The 20,358-nt window shown below is 41.6% G+C and overlaps 1 protein-coding gene across 2 annotated transcripts in view; it reads left to right on the top strand.

The window, feature by feature from the left end:
• The window catches only part of PLEKHM3 (pleckstrin homology domain containing M3), a 211,094-nt gene that overhangs the window by 111,131 nt on the left and 79,605 nt on the right, over nucleotides 1-20,358 (top strand). For both annotated transcript variants that reach the window (XM_012446309.3, XM_012446310.3), the window contains exon 6: nucleotides 13,681-13,744. In XM_012446309.3, coding sequence (XP_012301732.1) covers nucleotides 13,681-13,744 — 64 coding nt within the window. The remainder of the gene's footprint in view (nucleotides 1-13,680; nucleotides 13,745-20,358) is intronic.

The raw sequence follows: 20,358 nt of genomic DNA on the forward strand, positions 1-20,358 counted from the left end.
CCCTGGAGGAGGAGAGGCGTTCTGCTTTTTGATGATTTCATCCTTTTTGCACTGGTTTCTTCCCATCTTCATGGGTTTATCTTCCTTTCATCTTTGAAGTTGGTGATTTCGGATGGGGTCTCTGAGTAGACGTCCTTTGTGTTGATGTTGAAGCTATTTCTTTTTGTTTTTTAGTTTTCCTTCCAGCAGGCCCCTCTGCTGTAGGACTGCTGGAGGTCCACTCCAGACCTTGTTTGCCTGGGAATCACCCGTGGGGGGTGTGGAGCAGCAAGGATTGCTGCCTGATTTTTCCTCTGGTACCTTCATCCCAGAAAGGTAGCCGCCAGGTATCAGCCTGAGGTCTCCTGTATGAGGCATTTCTTTGGTTATTCAGGGGTCAGGGAGCCACTTGAGGAGGCAGTCTGTCCCTTGTATGCCTGCAGAGGCACTGCTAGGTTGCCTTGGACTCAGCTCGGCTGCTGTGTAGGCTTCCTCTGGCTTTTGTGTACACAGGTGAGATTAGACCCACCTTCAAAATGGCAGATGCCCTTCCTTCCACCGAGCTTGATCATCCTAGGTCGAGTTCAGACTGATGTGCTGGCTGCAGAACTCTCAAGTGAGAGGGCTTCAGTTTGCTGGAAGGTGAGAGTGGGACCTGCTAAGGTCCCAAGGTCCCTTTGTGGGGGTGGGACCTGCCAAGCCATGTCACCTGTCTCCCTGCCTTCAGCTCTGCCTCTTCCTAGGGGGGCGGGTAGAGCTATCCTGCAGGCAGTCTCCGTGCTAGTCAAAACTTCTGCCCAGATCTGCGCCAACAACTCGCGGCGCCTGGCCAGCCAGAACTGTTACTCAGATCTGTGTTGGTAATTCATGGCACTTTTCATCCTGGTGGCATTCTACTGGACTGTGGGTTGCAATGGCCATGGAAGAAGCGCAGTATCTAAACTGGAGTGCCGTGGGGATAAAGTCCCCGATTCTTTGTCCAGTTGCACTTCCCAGGTGGGGCAGCACCCCACCCTGCCTCAGTTCACCCTCCTTGGGCTACACCCACTGCCCAACCAGTCCCATTGAAATGAACCTGATACCTCGGTTGGAAATGCAGAGATTACTTGCCTTCTGCATCTCTGTCACTGGGAACTGCAGTCTGGAGCTGTTCCTATTTGACCATCTTGGCAGAAGTCCCCTAACAATAATAATTGTTTTAAAAAAGAAAGAAGAGTCCAGGTTTGGTGGTTCACACCTGTAATCCCAGCACTTTGGGAGGCCAAGGTAGGCGGATCACAAGGTCAGTAGTTCAAGACCAGTCTGGCCAACATAGTGAAACCCCATCTCTACTAAAACTACAAAAAATTAGCTGAGTATGGTGGTGTGCACCTGTAATCCTAGCTACTCAGGAGGCTGAGGCAGAAGAATTGCGTGAACCTGGGAGGTGGAGGTTGCAGTGAGCTGAGATTGCGCCATTGCACTCCAGCCCAGATGACAGTGCAAAACTCTGTCTCAAAAAAGAGAAAAAGAAAAGAAAAAGGAAAAAGAGAGGTCGGGTGCAGTGGCTCACGCCTGTAATCCTAACACTTTGGGAGGCTGAGGAGGGTGGATCATGAGGCCAAGAAATTCAGACCATCCTGGCCAACATGGTGAAACCCCATCTCTACTAAAAATACAAATGTTAGCTGGGCATGGTGGCCCGTGCCTGTAGTCCCAGCTATTCAGGAGGCTGAGGCAGGAGAATTGTGTGAACCCGGGAGACAGAGGTTGCAGTGGGCAGGAGAATTGCGTGAACCCGGGAGGCAGAGGTTGCAGTGAGCCGAAATTGCGCCACTGCACTCCAGCCTGATGACAGAGCAAGACTCTATCTCAAAAAAAAAAGAAGAAAGAAGAGAAAGAACTATGACTCTGAGAGTGTTACGGAAGGCAAGGAGGTGGCAGACACTGGTGTCCCTTGAACAGGGAGGTGGATCACTGACACAGGTTTCCCTGTGCTCCTTGGCAAGCTCAATCAGCCATGGAGAACCAGGCATAACAATTGGGTTAGTGCCAGCAAATGCATTTACTCCAGATCAGCATTTGCCAGACCTTCCTATGTTCCCAGACCTGTAAACTTAAAACAAAAATGTGAAGATAACTATAGGGTTGCCTTGTAAATATCTTTAGCCAAAACAGAAATAAAAACATTACCCTTTATTTCTCACCATCATTTCATGTAAGAACATAGTAACACTATAAAAAAAAATAGGCAAACTGCTTCAGAAATCAAACAGCTTTTTAAAGTCAAGTCGATTTAGAAATCATTCTACTTTTTAATTTTTTTTTCATTTTACTTTGGACTGCTAAAAACATCACCAGACTGACACCAGCTGTTTGGACTAGCTTTTCAGAAACTCCAGTTTAAGTCATATTTTCTCTTCTGAGTGCTGAAGTGAAATCCAATCCAGGGAAATTCATGTGGATGCTTCAGTATTTCCCATTCTCAATCAACAAAAATGTGATTTGGGGACTTGGGGTGCCTGGCAAATCCACAGTTCCCATTACCATATAAATGTAAAACTAGTCTCTCTCCAGCACTGGTTGAGGGCAGTAGGCAAGATTCGGCCTCTTTCCCTGGTTGCTTAGAACAGAATTGTGTTCTCAGGGAGCAGTTGCTCCTACGTGTTTGTCAGGTGCAGTCCTTGACTTAGACCATTCCGAAGCAATTTAATGGCTTGGCATGAGAGCCTCAAGAGAATACCCAAAGTGGTTCTTCTACCTTCTAAGCCATCTCTTCCTGTCTTTGGTCTCACATTTTCTTTGAAATTATGATTATATCCAGCAGGAGTTCCCACTGAAATACCAGTTTTACTGAATGGTGAGAAATTTCTGTTTTAAAGATTACCATTTTTATTCACACTGTCCTGGTGAATAGCAGAATGAATGTGTGTGTGTGTGTGTGTGTGTGTGTGTGTGTGTGTGTCCTGTCAGACTCTCATTGCTTCCTCTTCCTTCAAGCAAAATTTAGCAGCTTACTCTGCTCTTAGACTAACTGCATAAATGTCACTTATTACCAAGACTGCCTTCTCCTCCCTCCTTCCCTTGCTACCCCCAGAAAAAACTGTCTTTCTAGTGAGTTCACTGTAGTTGAGGCTAAGTCCAAAGGTTGAAATGCTCTTTGGACATCTAATAATGTCTTAACCTTAATATGTCCCAAACTGAGTGCCTGGTATTCCCACCCCCACTCACATTGCAAACCACTCCTCCTGCAGTATTTCCCTTCTTGCTTCATGGCACCTCCATCCATCTGGTGATTCAAGCCAAACACCTGTCTCTCACATTCCACATCCAGTCAGCAAACTCTGTAAGCTTCAGCTTCAAAATCTATCCACTTTTCACTACTTTCACTACTGTAGCTTGGGTCCACCATCACCTTTCGCCTAGATTATTGCAGTAACTGGGCCTCTGCCACACTTGGCCCACTTCAGTCTGTTCTTAAGACTATAGCTAAGCCGGGCGCGGTGGCTCACGCCTGTAATCCCAGCACTTTGGGAGGCCGAGGCGGGTGGATCACGAGGTCAAGAGATCGAGACCATCCCGGTCAACATTGTGAAACCCCGTCTCTACTAAAAATACAAAAAATTAGCTGGGCATGGTGGCGCGTGCCTGTAATCCCAGCTACTCAGGAGGCTGAGGCAGGAGAATTGCCTGAACCCAGGAGGCGGAGGTTGCGGTGAGCCGAGATCTCGCCATTGCACTCCAGCCTGGGTAACAAGAGCGAAACTCGGTCTCAAAAAAAAAAAAAAAAAAAAAAAAAAAAGACTATAGCTATAGTTCATGTGTAAATTACATGATGTCATTCCTGGCCCAAACTAATAGTTTCACCTCTCACTCCAAGTAAAAGCCCAGGGTACACATGGTCTCATCTCCCATTACCTCTCTGCCTCATCGCCCACTACGTTCCCCCTCATTCACTCTTTTCCAGTCACACTGGCCTTTTGTTGGTCCTTGGGCATACCAAGCTGGCTGCTACCTGAGTTTCTCTACTTGCTTTTCCTTTCCTTCTATAAATGCTGAGGTTGCTTCCTTTTTTTTTCTTTTTTTTAATCGGTTTGTTTCTCAGTATGAAACCACGCTTGCTTCCTAACCTCGTTTAGGTCTTTGTGCAACCATCACTTAATGAAGCTTGACCACTCTATTTTAAATGGCAATGCAGTGTCTGTTTGCACCCTACTGTCCATCACACACACCACCTGTCCTCTTTAGGCAGAAGGATTATCTAATACAGACAGAAAAGATGCTGTTGTGACTCAAATACACTTGATCTAGGAGGGCAGTTTATTAAAAACATGTCTCTTAGAGCAGACTTTTTTTTTTGAAACAAGGTCTCACTGTTGCTCAGACTGGACTATAGTGCAGTGACATGACCACAGCTCACTGCAGCCACAACCTCTCAAGCTCAAACAATCCTCCTACTTCAGCCTCCTAAGTAACTGGGACTACAGCTGCATGCCACCATGCCCACCTAATTTATTTTTTAATTTTTTGTAGATACAGGGTCTCTCTACATTGCTAGGGCTCATCTCACACTCCTGGGTTTAAGGGATCCTCTGCCTGAGCCTCCCAAAGTGCTGGGATTACAAGTGTGAGCCACCACGTCTGGCCAGGGCAGCCTAACTCTTAAAGCACAGTCTACACAGACTGGAGTTGCAATGTCTCTGAACTGCATATGAGGAAAACCTTACAACCAAAATCTGAGATTGAAATGTGCAAAATCTGGTTAATACTGAACTTTAGAAGAATAAGTCTATTTTAGCAAAAATATTAGCACTAAATTAGTCTTATTAAAAACCAGTTAAGTATTAGCTCTTCAAACTTGCGGATAATACTTCTTTAAGCTCAGTAAATGAAAACAACTCTTTATGTTCTCTGTAAGATTTAAGGTGACCCTGACTTTTGTGGCTATTTTTCCAGTTAGCTAATTAAAAATGTCATCAGCTGCAGCTGGGGCTTTAGCCTTAACAGATTAGCTGCATGAATCTATCAGGGCTCAGAAATAAAGGATATCATTTTGATAGTTTTTGATAGCAACCATTCTTCTCCTTCTACTTCAAGAATTATTTTCCCTTAGATGACTTCTAGAGGTGTGATTTTCTAGTCATCTATCTTCCTGATTTCCTAATAGCTCTTCCCTCTTCCTTCTTTTTCTCCAGAGAACTAATTCAGCAAATTATGTAGATACCAATATCAGCACTGTAAAAGGGTGTTACAGACTGTCTACAGAAGACAGTGTCATTCACAACTAAACAGATTTGAAAACTTTCAAAAGGAATATGGGAAGTTATATATTAATTTTACTAAACTATATACATACACAACTCTTTATTTACTCAGAGATCTTTCAAAAAGCTAGGATGTTATTTTCTCTTATTCTGAGATAAAAAATATATACAAATTCTCTAAAATCATTTTCTTTTTCTTTTTTGGCGGGACAAAGTCTCGCTCTGTCACCCAGGCTGGAGTGCAATGGCACAATCTTGGCTCACTGCAACCTCTGCCTCCTAGGTTCAAGTGATTCTCCTGCCTCAGCCTCCCTAGTAGCTGGGCTTACAGGTGTGAGCCACCATACCCAGCTAATTTTTTTCTTTTTTGTCTTTAGAAGAGACTGTTTCACCATGTTAGCCAGACTGGTCTCGAACTCCTGACCTTAGGTGATCCACCCACCTCGGCCTCCCAAAGTGTTGGTTACAGGTGTGAGCCACCGTGCCCAGCCTCTAAAATCATTTTCTAAGAGAAAACAAAAATAAAACTCATTGTAGGAGAAGTGTTATGTTCTTGTAACTGTTAAACACCTTAAGAATTTGAGCTAGGTAACAACTATGATATAATCTATCATTTTTATAATCAGATGCTACAATAATCGCAATCAAAATTACATCCCAAATATTTCTACTCGAGGCTTTAGATTGTTGCTAAGAAACTTAAGTACAATTTCTGAATGAGCAGGTGAAAGAGACCCTTATTTCCTGTAACTATCTGCCAAGATACAATATCAGGTGCAATCTTGCCATTTTTTCAGCCAACGTGATTAGCAAAATGAGGTACCTAGAGAAGTGATTGAAGCTTGTTTCTTCCACATGGGCTGCTATCGAAATATGTGCCTTTGATTTAAAATTGTTTTTCCATTAGCTCAGAGTACGGCTGGACATATGAGTCCTGTCCACATCCAGCCTAATGTAACTATTTCAGGAAGAGTTTGCAGCTCATATCAAGAACACCAAATTGCATCTCCGTGGGTTGCTTCATAGTGCTTTTTGCTGATTTCGGTGTGGGTATATGTGCCCTCCAAAGGAAAGACACTGGCTTTCTCGACAGAAATACAAGTTACCTACCCTGGAGTACATATTCTTGGAAGACAGTAAAACTATATGAATAAATGGTTTTCCTTTTTAAATTATTCCTTATGCATCTTTATTCATATTCTTTATTTAGACCCTTATTTAGAATCAAAGTGTGGAGTTTGCTTTTGGTGTTGTGCTATCATTTTATTTTTACATGTGTGTGTGTGTTGTGGGTCTTTTCTTTAAAGCCTAAGATGAGATATTTCCATTGCAAATTTTTCCCCCATTTTAATCACTGGGTCTTTAAACGCCACTTGTGCATCTCTAAGAACTGAGCTTCAGGAAAATGGTGATGTTATCAAATCTTGCAAAGGGTCTTCCTACTTCAGAGCCTGACCCAGTCCCTTTTTCCTCTTGAGCATCAGGGCTTGGTGGAAGCTGAGTTGAACTTCTCAGACATTAGTCAAGTTAAATGAATCTTGATTTATTTTACTTAATGTCATGGAACAAAATGGAATGAGGCCCTTCTACCTTTTTGTTAAGATTACTGCCTTTAATTTCATAGGCAATTATCTCTGCATTTTTAACCCCAAGTACCAGATACATAATATAAGTGCTCTGAATCATATGACCTTTTTCATTTTTAATATTCATCTTTTCTCACCTTTCTCATTAGAGCATCTATAAATGAAGCCTAAGTTACCTTCCCAGTGTGTCAGGTGATTCTAAAGATGACAAAATAGAAAATGTTAGCACCAGAATCGATTGTGCTAGTTGGTTTTCATGATCTTCTAGCATGTTTCTTCAATGTTCTTTGCTACCATGAAACTCAGTAGCGCTACCTGCTAGTGATGTTTTCTTTGATGGGTGAGTGAAGTGTGGAGTTGATTCTTCTTATCTCATTGATTCTTTGGCTCTGGTGTCAGGGCTTGCATTGGCATAACCAGGTCTGCCCACTGCAGAAATGCTGCCAGACATGATTATTAATAGCCCTGATATACAGTGCAGTCAGTTAATGCACAGAAAGTCCTAACACATCAGCCTCATCTGCAGCGAGGATCCTGTTTACTAAAGGACTGCTAAGCCAAATAACCTTCAGTTAGTTTGTAGCGTTTGGTTCTTAATATAATGAAGTTTGGGACTATACTGAATAAATTAGTAATTACCTTTTTTTTTTTTTTTTTGAGACAGGGTCTTGCTTTGTCGCCCAAGCTGGAGTGCAATGGCATGACCATGGCTCACTGCAGCCTCAACCTCCTGCCGCAGCCTCTTGAGTGGCTGGGCTCAATTGATCCTCCTGCCACAGCCTCTTGAGTGGCTGGGACCACAGGCATTTACCATCACACCCAGCTAATTTTTGTATTTTTTGTAGAGACAGGGTCTTCCTATGTTGTCCAGGCCGGTCTCAGACTCCTGGGCTCAAGTGGTCCTCCCACCTCACCCTCCCAAAGTGATGGGATTATAGGTGTGAGCCACTGCGCCCAGCTGAGTAATGATTAATCCTTTTTGTATAACATTTTAGTAAAAACTTGAAGCATTTCAGTTAGGAAAATACTGTGTGTGTGTATATGTATGTGTGTGCACATGCGCACATTCAGGGGAGTGTGTGTGTGTTTCCATGCACGCACATACACATGTGCAAATGTGTGTATTTGAAAGAGCTTCCAGCTGGGTCCACATTCCATTTCCTTTAGGCCTTTTGAAGGCCAGGTTTCATCAGTTATCCCCACTTTTATGTCTTCAGCTTTTGTTTCTGTAGTAGCTTCTTAATGTTAGCATATAAATATGCCCAAGTCTCTCTTATCTTAAAAAAAAAAATTACTTTCTTAGTCCTACATCTTTCTTTAGCTGTGGCCCAATTTACCTTCTCTTCTTTAAAGCTGACTTCATAAAAGAGTAACCCACAGTCCCCACCCCTCTGCAGTCTTTCCTCCTCCTCCCCTGAAACCACCCTGTCTGAGGTCACTGATGGATTTCTGTTTGCCACATCCAGCAGGCACTTTCCAGGCCTCAGGAGAGTCTTCCTCATGTTATTTGACCTCTCCACTACCTTTGATGCTGTTGACCTTCTTCTTCCTTCATCAAATTCTCCTTCCTTGGCTTCACTGGTGCTGGCTCTTCTGCTTTTTCTCCTCCCTGTCAACCTACTCCTTCCCAGTCCTCTCTCTGTTTATCTGTTTCTAAATATTAATAGTACTGTTTCACCAGGGATCAGTCTTTTCTCATTTCCCAGCATGTGCCACCATGGGCTATCACTTTTTCTCATGGCTTCACCTAAAACCTATAAGCTGGGGACTCACAGATCTCCCATGTGGACTCACAGACGACTCCACTTGGGCATTCCAAAGACAGTTCAACCCTCTCCCCCAACATCTGAACTACCCTTTCCCCCACCAAGACAACTCCTCTTCCTTAGTCCTGTTTTTCAGAACCCTTTCTACTAATCAGAGTTTAAGGCAAACTGGCTCCTGAGAATCTGTACTTTTCCTGTTCATTTCCTAAAGGACTCCTGTCAGACGGGCCCACTTGTAGGACCTCAGCCACAGCAGAGGAAAGCCCTTGGTGTCACCCAGATGGGAAACTGACGTGGCCCACACTTTCCCGAGCTTGGCTTTTAGGTCCTTATTTACCCTGAGCTTCCCTGTGTTTGGTCTTCTTAAAGAAAATATTTAGAGAATGTCTTGCAAATTCAGTCTGCCTTAGGAGAAAGCGGAATGAATGGCAGTGAGCCTACGTTATCTGGGCCTGCCTTGGAAACCCTTACCTCCTCTAAGCAGAAGAACGAGTCCCTATTTCTAAACAGCTGCAGAAAAATCTTTTTCTTCTTTTATTTACATTAAAAAGCATTACTATAAGAGATACATTTTAATACCTACAGGTCTTCCCTCTCAGGAAATTTATTCTCATATTTGACTTCAGTGCTTTCATACTACAGCTTCCGTCCTCCAGGGAGAAAAAAAGATGGTTGGCATTATCTGTCTTAAAAGTCTGTATTTTTAATGGCCACCATTGAATCTCTTGGACACAACATCTTCTCCAGACACAATAAGCTGGGTTCCCTTATCTTTCCTGCATGTATTGCATTTTCCAGCTCTTTGTGTCTGTTATGACTGACCTCTTGTAATTTATAGAATTAGATACTGAAGAGTGATGGAGAAGACAGCAGACGAAGTGCTTCTGGAGGGGCTTAGAATCTCTTATAAAAGGAGAGAGCAAATAAACCTATGTGAAATATATATACACATAGAAACATTACATAAATACATAGCTACTTTAGCTGTACTGTACAAATAATGTTGAGGGACAATTAGAGATGATTGTGACCAAAGTTGGTTATTTTTGTGAGAAGAATAATGAATTGTGTTTGGAAGCAAGAAGGACCCTGCCTAATAAGGAGAAATTGGAAATTCTCCTTGTTGTTCATCAATGGTATTCATTGAAGTATCCACCTCCAGCACGTAGCACAATGCCTGGCTTATTTCAGACACTCAGTAAGTACTCATTGACTGTATGATAACTGACTGCATATAGTACTCCAGGAAGAGTATGCCAGTATGATTTGCTTTGTAAATTTGTAAATAAGTCTGATATCCTGTATATCCCTAATCATAAAAATTTTAGAATTTTAGAGTGGAAAGGACTTTTAAGTAGCAAAACATTACAGATATGCTCTCCTGCATTTGTCCCTGCTGTAGATCATTTCATCTTCCTTTTAACTCTTCCTCCAGGTGACCTATGTTTCTATGAACCAGCAGAAGAGGCAGGAGCTAGTCCTGAAATGATTTTGCAGCCTGCTTACTGACTCCATTTCTTAGCACTGCTGCCACATTGCTTTCATTTTGCTTTATTTAAGGGATTTCATTATTAAGCAGTTACCTTTCAATAAGATTATTCCTCCAATTCAATCACTCCTAAACATCCTGTCTCTCATATTATCATACACTGCTCCCCTTGAGTCCCACTGAAAGACTGCCCTAGGTTTCCTTTCCTGAAGATATGTTTGGGTCTCAAGTGTTCTTGCAAATGATTAACTAGAACAACAACAGTAATAAAACAATCTAAAAGTGCAATATCGTATTCTGGATTGGATCTTGGAACAGCAAAAGGACATTAGTGAAACAACTGGTGAAATCTGAATAAAGGCCATAATTTGCATAATGTTAATTTCCTAAGTTTTGATCAATGTGCCATGGTTATTGTAAGATGTAAGCATTAGGGGAAGCTGGATAAAGGGTATGAAGATACGAACATTTTACAAATACAGAGAGGTGTTAGAAACTGTGGAAGTACATGTGAGCATCCTGGTTATTTTCAAAAACATAATTTTCAAAATATAATGAGAAAATTGCAGACTACCAAAATACACTTTTAGATAGTTCTAGATTGTAAGGTAAACAAAGTAAAAACAAACAACCCTCATCTGGGCTCATCCCCCTTCTCATTCAGGTTTCTCCTCACTCCATTCCCTCCATTCCCACGGCTTCAGCTGTCTGCTCTGTGCTCCCATCAGAAGTGCCCCAGGTCTTCTACATCTCAGTCCTGGATCCAAGCTTGCTGTTTCCCACACAGGCACTGGATATTCAGCACATAGGAAGCTCAATTTTTTATTCCCTCCCCTGGAAGCCTGCCCTCAGTTGGCCAGTGGTATCACCATTGTAATCCCCAGGCTCTATGCTTCAGGGTCATCTTAGACTCCCTTCTCCTTTTACACTTATTCCCAATGTTCTCAATTCTTCCAAAAAGTCTCTAGTATCAACCCACTCATTCCTTTCACCATCCTCTTGTCTACCCTAAAACAGACTCTCATGTGCCTTGTCACCTGTCTGTAGTTTCTCCACCCTCCCTACTGCCTTCAGAGGGAGGGCACAACAGAGCACACCAGTGTGGCTTTCCTGCTTCAAAAAGCATCAGTGGCTCTATACTGCTACCAGCCTAAACTATGTTAATAAACATCCATCCAGAAGAGACATGCATATTATTACTAAATTAGATGGTCAGCTCAAACCTACCTCCCTCCTTCCTCCAACCCCAACCCCAAGAAAGTAGAAGGAGCACAGGCCTTTGGAGTCAGGAAGTCCTGGCCTTGAATCTCAGCTCTGTGACCTTGGGCAAATTGGTCTTTGCCGCTGAGCCTCGGTTTTCTCTTATCTAAAATAGAGGTTGTATTTACCATCCAGGGCTATTGTGAGGATTAGATAAAGTTATGTATGTCCAGTGCCAAGCTCAGTGACCTCCTCTCATTGTTATTGGTGCTTAATACAGTAGGCTGCCTTGAGGAAGAGGTCCCTTGATCATTTATGTCATGTGTTTGTGTTATTGAAAATGGAGGTTGAGGCCGGGTGCGGTGGCTCACGCCTGTAATCCCAGCACTTTGGGAGGCCAAGGCAGGCGGATCACAAGGTCAAGAGATCGAGACCATCCTGGTCAACATGGTGAAACCCCGTCTCTACTAAAAATACAAAAAAATTAGCCAGCGTGGTGGCATGCGCCTGTAGTCCCAGCTACTTGGGATGCTGAGGCAGAAGAATCGCTTGAACCCAGGAGGCAGAGGTTGTAGTGAGCCGAGATTGCGCCACTGCACTCCAGCCTGGCGACAGAGCAAGACTCCGTCTCAAAAAAAAAAAAAAGAAAAAAGAAAATGGAGGTTGATTACATCTCATGGTCCCTCTAGGGACCATGGTCTACCTTCCGTATCAGGGGACTTCCTGTAAAGAAGCTAATCCCACATAGAGGAATTGAGTGCTTTTCCTATACCCTACCCAGCTGTGCTGGGTGCTCTGCTTCCTGTCACAGGTGCAACCCTGAACCATTAGAGTTGAAGGGAGCCTAGCCTTAGGAAATGCATTCAGTTTCTCAGAATATAATGCCCTTGTCACTTATCTCATTCCTGTGGGTGAAACAGTGTGCTTTTCAGCAGAATTCTTCAGTGACTTTCCTACTTTCCAGGAGAGGTCCAAACTAGAATACACCTACCCCAGTCCTCTGTCTGGTCAGGGCCTCATCTAATTGATTCACTGCTCCATTTTCAGTAGTCTAATACAATGTCTGATATACAGTATGTGCTTAATCAATATTGGATGGATGGAAGGATGAATGATTTAATATCTAGGATTTGGCAACAAATGCATACTTAATTGAAAGGCTGAATAATGATTTTCCCAGTGCGCAAAATTATTAGGCCAGTGGTTCTAAACCTTGGCTGTACTAATCACCAAGAGAATTTTTTTGTTTTGTTTTATTTAACACTGATTTATGGGCTCTACCCAGGCGTATGCTCTGTTGCTTTCTAAAAGCTCTCCAAGTGATTCTAATAGACAGCCAGTGTTGGAATCCACCATGTTTGACTACTCAAAATATATGTACCCCATGCATAACTCTTTATCATTTTCAATTACCACATTGTATTGTAATTATCAGCTTATATGTCTCTCCCTCACTTGACTTTATGCTCCTTGACCTCATACTGAGGCGGTCTTCCTAGTGCCTGTCATGGTGCTTGGCATATAATGAATAGTCATAAATATTAATTGGATAGATTGGTGGTTTCTTTCACTTAAGACACAAGAAAATTGCATAGTACCAAATAAGACAAAGAGAAAAAATGTTAGCATCATGGTTGTTTTGGGTTCAGTTTGTGTGTGTTATTTTCCAGTCATCTACACTTTGGTAACCTGTTGCTTGCCCATAATGGATTATTTGTTTCTGTTCATTCACTGTCATCTATCCAGATGCTGTGAACAGACAGCAGCTAAAGATACTGGACTTCGTTGAAGAGTCCTAATTTAAAATATATTTTCCTATTATTCGCTTTTGTACATAGGTTCTAAAATTGCCATCACTATACATATGAGAGGATAGTTCATTAATGTGATATTCAGTATCATTCCTCCTCATTAATGAAAGCTGTAGAAGCCTCTAGACACATGGGTTCCTATTCCAATTTTTCTGAAATCCAAAATCAATATATTTAGATATAGAATAATACAGCTAGAAAGACATTTACATTAAACCATCCTCATTCTGCTGTGAAGAAGCTGAAGCCAGGTGGGCATTTGGGGACTTGCCAGAGATTACACAGTTTATTATGGACACAGCTGGTACAGGAAACCTGATGTTCTGGTCCTCAGGCCTGGGCCACTACACAGTGCTTGCAGCAGTTAAGATTACATTAGAAGTCAAAGATCAGACTTTTACTTCCATTCTGGTGTCTGTATTCAGAAGAAAAATATCTGAGAAAAAGATATTACAGGTTTCTCAGAAGGCTTAGGAGGAGACGTATAGGTGGAAAGTGGAGAGGGCAGAGGAAAGGAATTCTTGAAGGAGACTTTGAAAGTTATCAGAAAAATGTGTGTTTTGTGACAGCACCACAGTTCACTTGTATGTCTGCCCTTGTTTTCAGAATCTTCCCCAGAGAATACCTCCTTCAGCAGATCCACCTGTATTCCCTCGCCGACCTGCAGCAGGTAAGTGCTCAGAGGGGCCGTTTCATTTTTGTTGTTTTCCTGGAGAAGTCTCTTTGTGGATTATGGTCTTGCCACTGAATTCTGCCATCAATGGGGTAGTTTTCATCACAAGCCCGAATCATTAATTCTTATTCAGAATGGGGGGAAAACTTAGTACGAAAAGATACATAGGACAGTAACAAATGTTGGCAAGGATGTAGAGAAACTGGGGCTCTTATACATTGCTGGTGGGATGCAAAGTGCTACAGCCACTCTGGAAACAGTCTGGCAGTTCCTCAAAAAATGAAACTTAAAGGGCCGGGCGCAGTGGCTCATGCCTGTAATCCCAGCACTTTGGGAGGCCAAAGCGGGTGGATCACCTGAAGTCAGGAGTTCAAGACCAGTCTGACCAGCATGGAGAAACCCCATCTCTACTAAAAATACAAAATTAGCCAGGCATGGTGGCACATGCCTGTAATCCCAGCTACTCAGGAGGCTGAGGCAGGAGAATTGCTTGAACCCGGGAGGCGGAGGTTGTGATGAGCCAAGATCATGCCATTGCACTCCAGCCTGGGCAACAAGAGCAAAACTCCATCTCAAAAGAAAAGAAAAAGAAACTTAGAGTAACCATATGACCCAACAATTTTACTCCTAGGTATATACACAAAAGAGTGGAAAAACATATGTCCACAGAAAAACCTGTACACAAATATTCAGAGCAGCATTATTCATAATAGCAAAAAAGTGGAAACAACCCCAATGTTCACAGCTGATGAATGGATGAACAAATGTTTTGTAGTGTATAATAAAATATTATTTTGCCATAGAAAGGAGTGAGGTACTACTGATGCATGCTACAACATGGATAAATCTTGAAAACATCATGCTAAGTAAAAGAAGTCAGACAGAAAAGAATACATACTATATGATTCTATTTACATGAAATGTTTAGAATAGGCAAATCCATAGTGACAAAGTACATTAGTGGTTGCCAGGGCCTGGGGAGAGCGAAGAAATGAGGAGTGACTGCTAATGGATAAAGAGTTTCTTTGGAGGCTAATGAAAGTGTTCTGGAATTAGACTGCAGTGATAGTTGTACAGTCTTGTGAATATACTGAAAACCACTAAATTGTTTTCTTTAAAAGAGTAAATTTTATGGTGTGTGAATGTTATCAATTAAGAATTTGTATGGGCCGGGCACGGTGGCTCACGCCTATAATCCCAGCACTTTGGGAGGCTAAGGTGGGTGGATCATGAGGTCAAGAGATCGAGACCATCCTGGTCAACATGGTGAAACCCCGTCTCTACTAAAAATATAAAAATTAACTGGGTGTGGTGGCGCATGCCTGTAATCCCAGCTACTCAGGAGGCTGAGGCAGGAGAATTGCTTGAACCCAGGAGGCGGAGGTTGCGGTGAGCCGAGATCATGCATTGCACTCCAGCCTGGGTAACAAGAGTGAAACTCCGTCTCAAAAAAAAAAAAAAAAAGAATTTGTATGAAAAGATGTAAAAGGCATTGAATGTATTAAGCCCTTTGACTTGTGCTCAAGCCAAAAGTTGAGTGACTTTTAAACTTTAGTGAAGCATAACAGAGCACATAAGAGTTGAAATCATCTTTTTATACTTTTATTAGCAAATGTACTTTTTTCTTTCTTTCTTTTTTTTTTTTTCTCGTGAGACAGAGTCTCGCTTTGTCGCCCAGGCTGGAGTGCAGTGGCATGATCTTGGCTCACTACACCCTCTACCTCCTGGGTTCAAGGGATTCTCCTGCCTTGGCCTCCCAAGTAGCTGGGATTACAGGCATGTGCCACCACGCCTGGCTAATTTTTGTAGTTTTAGTAGAGATGGGGTTTCACCAGGTTGGCCAGGCTGGTCTCGAACTCCTGACCTCAGGTGATCCGCCCACCTTGGCCTCCTAAAGTTCTGGGATTACAGGCGTGAGCCCCTGCTTCTGGCACACTTGTACTTTTAATGATTGACCAGATTAACAGCTATAAAGAAACTGGCCATTTGTGTGTTCAACCCTAAGTTCTAAATATGTAAAGCTTTGGTTAATCATTTAAATCAACAACTCACTCCCTAAGAAGCTGTTGGACACTAAATAAGTGATTCTTTCAAGAGTTGATTAAATAATAATAATAATTGTGACAGCTTTCAGAGTTTCTCAAACTGCTGCGATTCTGTTCTTTCGTTGTTGTTTTCCTCTTTGTTGTTTTATCCAGAAGAATTTAGGTGAACTTAAAAACCCTGCTCATATCCTTCAGTCATTTTTCTGACTTTAAATTACTTCTCAAGGATTTTTTTCTCTTTTAATTTAATAACTTAAGACTTTTATGTTCTTTTTGTCCCCCCCAGAGGTAGGAAAGTTATTTTATTTTATTTTTGTTTATTTGTCTTTGAGACAGTCTCTGTTGTCCAGGCTTGAGTGCAGTGGTACGATCTTGGCTCACTGTAACCTCCACCTCCTGGGTTCAAGTAATTCTCGTGCCTCAGCCTCCCGTGTAGCTGGGATTACAAGCGTGCACCACCATGCCTGGCTAATTTTCACATTTTTAGTAGAGACAGGGTTTCACTATGTTGACCGGGCTGCTTTCGAGCTTCTGACCTCAAGTGATCCGCCTGCCTCTGCTTCCCAAAGAGTTGGGATTACAGGAGTGAGCCACCGCGCCCTGCCAGAAAGTTGTTTGAAATTAAATGGCAGACATGATGTTAGAGCATTTAGTTGGAGAGGTCAGAGGAAAGACTAAGGTTTTCAATTTCATTTATGTGTCAAGTTGAAACCTGTTTGCACATATCAGCTCTCTCAACTCCTTCGGTCCTGCCTGACCTTTACTACATAGTCAAGCGGCAGTGGTCTGCTGGCTAGGGTGGAAAGGGGTATATTTTTACTTAAAATTGTTGTTCAAGGGGAAAAATTGGTTAAAAACACTTGTTATATATTTATCTATTTTCTCGAGTCTATCTGTCTTAGTGCCTGAGGACACTGACTCTGTCATTTGAGAAGTATCTTTAAAGGCACTGAACATTCTTGTAAAGATGTTTAAAAATAGAATAGGTGGGCTCCAAAGTGAGTACTCTTTGAGGGAGCATTTCAAACATGAGTGTTGATATCTGACAAAGAGAAAGAATCAGAGTAATTCCATATTCATTTTAGGGTGTCAAAGTAATGTATCCATTTAGAATCATAAAGCCTGCTTTTTAAGGCTTTCCTATACCCTGCTGTCTTTCCCTCCACCTCCTTTTCTTTTTTCCCTCCTTTAATAATCAAACCATACATGCCAAGCCGCTTACTTAAATCAGTGGCAGGGGTATTCTTGGTGGCCAGGCCATTAGCCCCTGGAGCCCCATAAGCAGCTTAATCAGTTTTCAGCCTCAGTAGTAAAGTGATGGAGGCAATCAACAGCTTATCAAACACCCTGTAGGCGGGGCAGCTAGAGCTCAATGCAGCCATTTACTTAACAGCTCACTCTAACCTGGTTCTTTGTGCCTGGCTTTAAGAGCCCCAAACTTATCATAGTTAGAGGAAGTTTAATTCGATTACTTTTTCTGCCTGAGGTGGGTTAAATCGGATTTAGCTTTTGATCTGTCTGCATCTTGGCTATCAGCATTGAAGGTCATCCTCCCGCTTCATCTTTCCTTGATTTCTGAATAAACAGCAAGCATGTTTTCTAGATCTGAATAGTTCATGCCAATATATAAGGGAAACGACACAAGGAAAAAAAATAAAAAGTAACATTGCTTTGTGAAAGGGCGTGTAGTGGTATCGGGAAACCATACCTAACTGACCCACCCACCAGCCTTATGGCGTCCTGGGCCATTTTGGCCTCTTCTGGACGGCTTCATCATCCTGCTTCTTGTCAGTTTCAGGCATTTTAGAGTAAATTATTTTCCCCTGTTTGATTTTTCTCCTCACTGCTAAAGGTTTCTGTAAAAGCAGATCTATCATATCAAGTAACTATAGAAAAGGGTCTTTTAATATACAGATTTGCAGGGGAAAAGAAAATAAAGCAAGTGATTGAAGAGTTATAAATCAGAAAAAGCAATAATACAGATATTCTTCCTGAATGCAGATTCCTGTCTACACATTTCTCTTAAGTTAATTTGATTTTTCCCATTAGTTTTTATTTAAAAAGGAAAACAGAGATTTTCCTCTTCAAAAAGAAAAAAAAAAGGTAAGAATTTAATAAACATGGTAAAAGGAGATTTATAATTTAGAGATAATTTTAAAATAATATAGTACACAAGCATTAATAACACTTAAAGATGCTGAAAGAATTCTGGTACCAAAAAAATTTTAACCTTCATGTCTCTGTCTGGTTTTATGTTTATAAGTAACAATTCCTAAAATTTTAGCAGATAGACTTAATTCAACAATTTGAAGATTTCAAGCTACCTTACCACTGCTTTTGTTACCTTCAGGACAGTTTTCCCCCTTCTTCGCATTATTTGAATTACAGTCCTCTTTGCATGCATTTTCCCTTACTGTTGTACATTTGGATGTGAGAAAAGAAAGAGCAAGGATTGACCATTGCTTTGCAAAGGAGATTCCCTCCAGTTGTTCTGGGAGCGATTGTCACCTGCTCACTGTTCACTGAGTACCAGTATTGGCAAAATTAATGCTCAGACTGAGTCCCTAATTGTTTGTTTGTTTCATCAGTGATTGAGTTGCTCATTGATGTGATTTGCACGTGGAAAATGTTGTAGTTGAACATAGGCATTCTCTGACTACAGTCAGTTGGTAGCATTTAGCCATAACGTGTAAAATAGAGCCAAGTACACCTGGCCTAGTAGCAGGGCCAAGGAAGAAGCATAAGACGGGGGCAGAGGCTCTCCATATCCTGGGAGCTCCAGGGTACATGGCCTCCATTTACTCATTTCTTATGTTTAGAATTCCAGGTGAATTTCTGTTCTGCAAACTAGATATTGTTAGAAAAACATATTCAATCCATACTCTTTGAGTGTAACTAACAGAATATATTGTTCATTATTTTTTAAATAAAATTTTACAAACCTTCTTTTGGGAGATATGAATGCATGGTGGCTTTTGAACTGACCAAGTGCTTCCTTATAAAGGATGTAGCAGGCAACGACTCAGCATGTGTGAATGCATGGACTAGTATTGGTGCATGTCTTGAATGGAGAAACTGAGGCACTGCTTTTTAAGATCTGTTTCCTTGGTTAGCTACTTTGAGAAGAATAAATAGACTAGAATTTGTATTTTGTTATTTTCAGTCTATCCAGCATTATCACAAATCCATGAGAAGGCTTTAAGACAGGAATGCAATAAAAAGATATGCTCGCTTGAGATGGCAAGAGATGTACCATAACTCTCAATGCCTTAACTTTCGGCATCAGCTATCTGCTTTCCCTGTTAAGTATGTGACAAACCACCTCCTTACTCACATCCCCTTGGCGCTTTTAACACTGATGGAAAGGTTCCAGATTTTACCAGTAGAATACGTTAGTATACATAAATAAATGGTCAAAAGTTCTTAGTTGTTCTTAAGGAGCAAATCAGAACTCTGGTTTAATATGTCATTCTTTGGACTGTGTAAATGATAGGAGAATTCTTCTAAGGTTCCTTCTACTTGCTGAAAGAAAAGGTCAGATTTGACTTCTAAATTTTGGCTACCTGTGCTCTCGTGACAAAACCTAAAATGTATATTAATGACTAACTCTTCTGGTGTTACTCACCTTTGGGGCATATGTAAGTTAAGCATTGAATGATTCTATTTGTGGCAATTCATGAGAAAGGATACTGGATGATCCCATGGGTGAGGCAGCTAGTTAGAGTAGGCCCTCCCCCACTACTCCCTCTACTGCCCACCACCTCACCCCATCCCCACCCCGCGCAACACACACACCCCTCTTATGAGACAATCCAAGGAGCTAATTTTCTCTTTTATTCACCTTCCCTGGGCCCTAAATTTCCAAATGAGACCCTACTTTTAGGTGAAGACAATTTAGGTTTTAGTTAATAGGAAATATATTACCCAAGAAAAATAAATTATTATTTTGGCAGAAATTCATTTGAAAACATGGTATGATATTGGGGGTTGGGGGAGAGACATTTCAACAGATAAGTTTTAATGAAAGCAAAAGGACAGGAAAATCTGGAATTTGAAGTACTTACTAAAAAGTTGTAAAGTGGGAAGGATGCCAGATGGGAGGACCCACAGCACTCAAGAGCCGTGAAAAGAGAGAGGAGTGACCAGATGCACACTGCCTTTCTGGAATTGCCTAGCACTGCCTGAACTGTTTGTGTTATACCAAAGCAATAAACACTTACACTAAGCAACTAATGTAACATATGCAACATATAAATGTCGAATGGATGGATGGATGGATGGGCGGATGGATGGATGGGTGGATGGATGACAGGGTGTATATGTACATACATATATTATTGTGTGCATACATATATTATTGTGAACATATGCTATTGTGAACTCACTGGTTCTCTCTCCCCTGAAAAGCAAAGCAAACTGACTGATTTAGCCACTAAACAAAACAAAATTAGAAATGCTGACTATGAAATAACAATGCACAGAATTCTAAAACCAAATAAAAAATCTCTGCTTATATCAGAATAATGGTGAGTTGTTCATTGTTGCAAACTTTCTGAACACTCACTG

The sequence above is a fragment of the Aotus nancymaae genome, unplaced genomic scaffold (assembly GCF_030222135.1).
Source record: "Aotus nancymaae isolate 86718 unplaced genomic scaffold, 86718_ANA_hifiasm-v0.15.2.pri h1tg000008l, whole genome shotgun sequence".
Taxonomy (NCBI): domain Eukaryota; kingdom Metazoa; phylum Chordata; class Mammalia; order Primates; family Aotidae; genus Aotus; species Aotus nancymaae.